Source organism: Phaseolus vulgaris, chromosome 9 (assembly GCF_000499845.2).
Source record: "Phaseolus vulgaris cultivar G19833 chromosome 9, P. vulgaris v2.0, whole genome shotgun sequence".
NCBI classification, from domain to species: Eukaryota; Viridiplantae; Streptophyta; class Magnoliopsida; order Fabales; family Fabaceae; genus Phaseolus; species Phaseolus vulgaris.
Genome location: NC_023751.2, coordinates 21,443,921 through 21,450,718, shown reverse-complemented (window position 1 = coordinate 21,450,718; position 6,798 = coordinate 21,443,921). Strand labels below are relative to the sequence as shown.

Here is a 6,798-nt window from a genome sequence, read left to right as displayed (position 1 = left end):
CATAAACGAGTTATGAGTTGTCATATAAGCTAGCACGCTACTACCTTCAACCCAAAACCTTAAGGTTATCTGTTTGCGAATCTTTTCTCTTTATATGTCACTCATCTTTCTCATTTCTACTTAATGTGAGACTTTCAACTCATACATGGATTTTTAACCATTTTTTATATAGTTTTTTAGATTACTCCTTTTATGAAAGAAGATTATGTACTTAACTCTATTACAGTTTAATAAAGAAAATAGAGTAGTTGGTATAGGATGAAAATTGTCTTTGGCTTCTCGTTTGCTAGGTGATATTTGAGGAGTGTTGTTTGGATACTTATTATATAATTTTACACAATTTAACTTTGGATTTGGATGTTATGTAGAGATGTATCAATGAAGAGGGTTATGGTGTTAGATAGGCATACGAGAATTGTTAGAATTCATGTCAACGTATGTTATTTTCTAAGTTATATTATGAGGTCTTAATTACAAAGTTAATTGATGATAAGTATAGTCAAGAAGGTGAATAAAAACATATGTCCAACTAATAATATACAATGGATTACAAGGGTAGCCAGATGAAGGATGAGATGAAATATGTATCAAAACATTATTAAAGTAGGATTTGTGGTTATTTAGAACTTTTTGGTTGAAAGATATAAATGCAACACTATTTATAGGTATTTTACCACATTTGATAGTATCTTTGCTCTCGCTTGAGAGACTGTACATCAATAGATAGGGGTGTTCATAGTGCGATTTATTTCAGTTCCTTATTGTTAAAAATATATTTGAATAAAACATAAAATTATATGCATTTCAAATTAGTTTAGTTTCAACATAAAAAAATTTAAAATTAAACCCCTTTGTGCAATTTGGGTTGGATCAATTTTACGATTTTATTGTATAATGTTTTATTGGTACATTTACACTATTAGAAAAGGCCAATTTAAAGGTAATTCTAATCACATTTTGTCAATGATTTTATAACTATTGTTGAAAAAATATATATTTTTAATGAAAGTTTAGATCATCATCATATGTGTTCATTTCAACGACGATTTTTTTCAAAATTTTCATGTATGTATGTATATATATATATATATATATATATATATATACACACGACAATAGTTATTAAAAATTGCCACCATATGTAACTTATATGTCGAAAAATTTAAACAAAGTCATCCTTGTATGTTGTATGAAGGTTCATACGTTTTTTTTTATTACAAATACAAATTAGATGATGATTTGTAGTTAAAACTGTCTTCTTCATATAAATATTTTGTTTTGTATATATGTTGTTGAAATTATTTTTTTTAGAACATTTCATTTATTTATATTATTTTTCTCAGTTGTTAAACTACCATCTAATTCAAGGATATGGTATAAAAACATATATCAATTAAAAAAAATAAAATTGAAATTAAGTATATAAAAAAAAATTATAAATAAGTATTTCAAATGTAAAAATTTTAAAACATAAAAATCATAAGTGAAACTAAAATTAAAAGAAAAAAACAAAGTTTACAAACTATTATAATACCATCTATCTTGATTGGTTGTAAAATTGATAAAAGAGGTTGTTTATATTGATCTAGCATAATCAATGAATTTGGAATCGAACAATTGTACATCCATGAAACATTGCAACACATAATAACTTAAAATTAGTTCATTAACTAAACACAATTTATTTTATAATGAATTAGTTAAATCTAGTTATCTAATTTCAACCTCTTTCAATATTATTTATCATTTGTTACATTATATAGTACCTACACTTATATTCTCCAAATTGTTTATTATATGACACTCTAATACTAACCTACTTAATACTTAAGATATTTAATTTAAAAAAAAACAAATAATGTATATTTAAGGAATCTTGAATTTGATATATCCTTCAAAAACATTATATTAAAAATAGACACTGATAAAAAAAAAACACGAATTAATTAGAGAACGCCTAATTAATTCTTATACATAAATTCAAAATAGATATTAATTATCAATCTAATATTTGTTTAGAATATGATACTTATTGTGCGTATAAAGTGTGATTGGTAAGGAATATATAAATGATTAAGAATACCTTGTAGCACAAGTTTAGTATCAAATAGTTTGTCTACATGATTTACGTAAGAAAATTATACGCTGTCTTAGAAAAGTTGTATTCAAGACTTTCACACTTCATTGCTTAACCTTAGGCTTATTTGAATATGCAGCTTACTTTGTATGATCAGAAATGAAGTTTTATTCTTTATTCATCTTCTTCAAGGTATATCATTGCTTAATCATTTCCTCTTTCTCAAATGTCAACATTGATCAACCTAACATTCATAAATATGAAGCATGTCGTGACAACATAATTTACACACTCGAGGCACCACTATTAATATAAACGACTAAAAATATTGTGAGAGATTAGAAAATATTGTGAGAGATTAAAAATAAAAAAGTGAAATAATTACAGAAAAACTTATTTATTTAATTAATTAATTAATTAATTTCTTGCGAGCATGGTTAATGGAAGGTATGAGGGAGAAACGATAACAGCGGGAGAAGAAAAAATAGGTGAAATAAACAAAATGAAAGAAGAGCATGACGGGGGCATTTTCTGATTCATTGCAATTAAGAAGAAAAAGAAGACGAAACGACGACGTTCGGAGTCCCCTTCATAGGCAGAGACCGCGCCAGTGAGAGCCCAAAGGGGAGGGAAACGGAGCAGTGACCGGTTCATACCCATCGGATCCGAACATACCGACAACCCGGTCACTATCAACCCCTCCCCCTAAAACGATGTCGTTCGCTCACCACCGTCGAACCCAATCGGAGATGCATTTCCGGATCACCGACGACTTCGACCTCGAGGTCGATCTCTCTCCTCCGCATTTCCAAGATCCCACCCCGCCCAACCAATTTGGACCCAAACCCGAATCTCCGCCGCACGAGACCGCCCGCTCGGGTCACCGGAGAAGTAATTCCGCCGATACCTCTTCCTCCTCGCTGCTCGAAGGCATTGAGGCCAAGAAGGCCCTGTCCCCCGATAAGCTCGCCGAACTCTGGACCGTTGATCCCAAACGTGCCAAGAGGTTCCTTTCTCTCCTTCACATTGTGATATCGTTGCGATTTCAATTCGTAGTTTCAATTGTCACTTTCTTGCGTTGCGACTGAAGGGAATGGTGCATGTGATGCAGGATTCTCGCTAACCGTCAATCCGCGGCGCGCTCTAAAGAGAGGAAAGCTTGTTACGTGTCGGAGCTTGAAAGGAAATTTCAATCCCTTCAAACGGAAGCAACCACTCTCTCTGCTCAATTAAGTCTTTTCCAGGTTCCTCTTGCTCAAATTTTAAATCTGCATTGCTTCATTTGTAAGTAACCACGTTGAATAAACCTTGTTACCTGCATTATGACGAATTTAGGGTGTGTTTGTTTGGTGATACAACTCAGTTAAAATGCTTTTTCGATACAGTTTCGTTCATATTTGCTATTGTTAAGTATACAATTTTGTGTAGGAATGCACTGTATGGTCACATCATCTTATTCATTAGCATGACGTGACAATACCTGAGTTTTCTTTTTGGTTGCTTATTGAAAAAACAATACACTTATCGGGCATATAAATTAAACTTTATTCGATAAGATTTTATCGGATGAGAGCTTATGCCATCTATTTGACCGACCAACCTAACGTGACATAGTTGGCAGGTACATGGCATTGTCTTTTAAGTACATCGTCAATGAGTTGATCTTTAAGTATGTGTGTATGGAAACATCTATTGAGAGATATCAGAACTTTAAATGAATCAGTGTTTCAAAAAATTAGTCCTTCGTTTCCTGTTGGAAATACCTATATTCACCTAAAATGTACATTTCAAAAAAGATAAAATCTTATTTTGATAAGCTTACTGAAATTAGTTAAAAAGAAGCTATGATACTCAAACTATTTTCATAAGCTCAAATAAGCTTTCCATAAGTTTTTCAAAACCTCCCCTTTGTTGTTTCTGGTAATACATCTTCTTTGCGGTTGTCCTTGTGTTTTGCAGCCAGAGTTTATTGTATTTTAAGATATGAATGTGATTATGCGTAGAAGTAACTCTAACATATCTTCATGCGAAGTGTTTTATCCACAGGAACTCGTATATCACATAGTCAACATGTAGTGCTTTAAACATTAGACTCCCTTTCTTTAAAGCCGGGGAGGGAGAATCAATGCATATGATTATTAATAACTGTGTCATGAGAAATGCTTGTGACGCTTTCTCCCATGCACTTGAGTGAAATTCATGCGGGATCCATTAAATGTTGAAAAGAGTGTATTTATCATTCTTCTCGTGTTATTTATTATTCCAGTATCCCACATTTAGTTACATACATGACACATCACTCACATTCTCATCTACACAGTAGCTAGCTAGTCACACCCAGTTTTATCGCCTCATGCAGTGATTCGATTGCTTTCACTCCAAACAAACTGCATGTGGTGCAGTTTGCATCTGGACAATTTAGATTTGATTAAATATAGTTGAGATTGTTTATAGATGTAAAATGAATAATTTGTATGAACGAGATTATGTCTAGTTTAAAAGCTGCTAATGATCTTGATTACCTCACACATATGCAAGGTATTATGTTCGGTTGTAATAATGATCACCAAGCATTGTCATATACGTGTATATTTGAGGAATGCTAGCAACACATTCTTTTATGCTCTCTTTTTTACATTACTTTTTGGGAGAAATTTTACATGGGTAAAAGGAGTGTTGCTAATATTTCTTAAATATATATGATACTTTTATTTTTATTTTTCATGAAAGACAGGGTTTTAGATGTCTATTCTGATTCATTGTCTGTGTGACATGATGGTCTTGTAATATGATAGGATCCAATTCCTGTAGGATTTGCTTTATTTGCTTGCTTTAATTTTGAATAAGCTGCTTCTTAATGCCAGGCATGAAGCTAACTTATTTTTCTTCGTTATTAATTTGCTTGTGTACTTTATTGCACTTTGCTTCAAATTCATTAAATTCAAATATATGCAAGGGGCTTTCATGTATAAAATGCTACCTCAGACTAGTTCTTTCTTACACATCTTTTTCAGAGAGATACAACTGGTCTGAGTTCTGAAAATACGGAGTTGAAGCTTAGGTTACAAGCCATGGAACAACAAGCTAAGTTGTGTGATGGTACGTTTCTGCCATAGAAAAGCTATCCTGTTTCCACTTGCTATTCGCTAGTCACTGTTCACGTTTATATTTGAAATGTATGGCATATATATTGGTTATGTGTGATATCCCACTAGTAGTAGTGTTTCTGTTACGTTAAACTTTCAGCTAATATATTGCTATTTACAACTCATTCACGACTTCAAACCCCCTGCCTCAAAAAATTGTAAAATGTACAGCTCTAAATGAAGCACTGAAGAAAGAAGTTGATAGGCTGAGGGTTGCAACTGGAGATATGGCAATGCCTGCTGATAACTATGGCTTGGGAATGCATCAACTTACATATTCTCAAGGACCGTTCTTCTCACATCAGTCACAACATGGCCAGAGTGCAGTTCAGGCCATGCAAATGCCGCAGATGCATTCACTCTCATCTAATGTGTCTACTTCCCATGAGCCTCTGTTTGATCTAGACATTCCCTATGATATGTCCGAAATGTTGTCGAATGAATCTATCGGGCAGTTTCAGGGGCTGGACATAGGCAACGGGGTTCCTCATGTTCTGATGCCAGATTATCCCTCCAATTTCTGTTAATAAAAATAAAAAATGCCTTTTGGTTCAAAATTGACTGACCAACATGTCACCAGCCTTTTTATTGGAGTGGTCATAGACTGGCTGGAGTGAGATCTAAAGGTATTATTTTTTTTCTATTTAATTCTTTATTTGATTAATGCTGTGTTTGGATTAGTTTATCTTAAATCACCCTTTTGTTTTTCAGTTTTAGAACGACAAAAGTAATTGTTTTCCTAAAGTAAGTTAAAACAACAAATATCAGTGTTGGCTCCCCCCATTCCAATTAGGCTCAATTTATGGAGATCAAAATTGAGATTTTTTTTGAAGTTATATGATTCATTCTAGTCTTTTTTTTTTACATTATTTTGTTACTGGGAAAATTTGTATTTACTTGCACCTTCCCTGCAACAAACTTCTGAGTCTGTGTACGCGTTTTTGCGCTGAGCAGAGATTAGGTGTTTGTGACAGTTTTCATTTTCTACCATGTTGCAGAAAGAACCATTTGTCATAAATTTTAATTGGGACTATTCAAACATAAGGACATGGTATGCCCTGGATGGACCATCTTGTTTATATTTTTTGTGGAAACAGAAGTTAGACATGTTTTGTTGGATTACTCTACTGACAACTTTGAAAAAGCCATTTGAATGAGCGCCTCAAGTTTCCACATACTTTTCTAGTTTGGTATTGTGTTAGGCACGAAATAAATGGCAAGTACCTTCTTTTTGTTATCGCTGATGATCCCTTTTATCTTTTATCTTCTCTGTTGTATTCGTTCATTTTTCATTCAAATTTCCCCTTCTGAGACATTTTTTATGTGGCACGTTTGCTGATAATTGCAGAAAGAGTTGTATAGAGTTAAAATCATAAACATTCTCAAAATTAGACTGATAACAGAATCGGGGGAAATACTGATTAGTTCATTACTTTGATCTTAGTTGAACTATTGGTTGTTAAAAATAAATATCTTAGAAGTTGCATCACATTGAGTGATGGAATAGCAATAAAATGTCTGGTAAAATTTTAAATTAATGTTAAATTATCAGATTATATATGTTGTATGCTAAAA

At 32.6% G+C, this 6,798-nt stretch overlaps 1 protein-coding gene across 3 annotated transcripts; it reads left to right on the top strand.

Annotated features, from left to right (window-relative positions):
• The first annotated feature begins 2,233 nt into the window (after nt 1–2,233).
• Nucleotides 2,234–6,460, top strand: LOC137821664 (bZIP transcription factor 18-like). 3 transcript variants are annotated; one of them, XR_011082857.1, is made up of 5 exons: nt 2,234–3,083; nt 3,189–3,321; nt 5,092–5,176; nt 5,395–5,849; nt 5,935–6,460. XR_011082857.1 is itself a non-coding variant. In XM_068626365.1 (4 exons), the coding sequence occupies exons 1-4, from the start codon at nt 2,791–2,793 to the stop codon at nt 5,748–5,750; spliced, it is 867 nt and encodes a 288-aa protein (XP_068482466.1). In that variant the 5' UTR covers nt 2,529–2,790; the 3' UTR covers nt 5,751–6,267. The 3 variants fall into 3 exon arrangements, 1 of the variants encoding a protein (XP_068482466.1); XR_011082858.1 differs by having other exon boundaries at nt 2,507–3,083; nt 6,222–6,460; XM_068626365.1 differs by having other exon boundaries at nt 2,529–3,083; nt 5,395–6,267.
• Nucleotides 6,461–6,798: the final 338 nt, after the last annotated feature.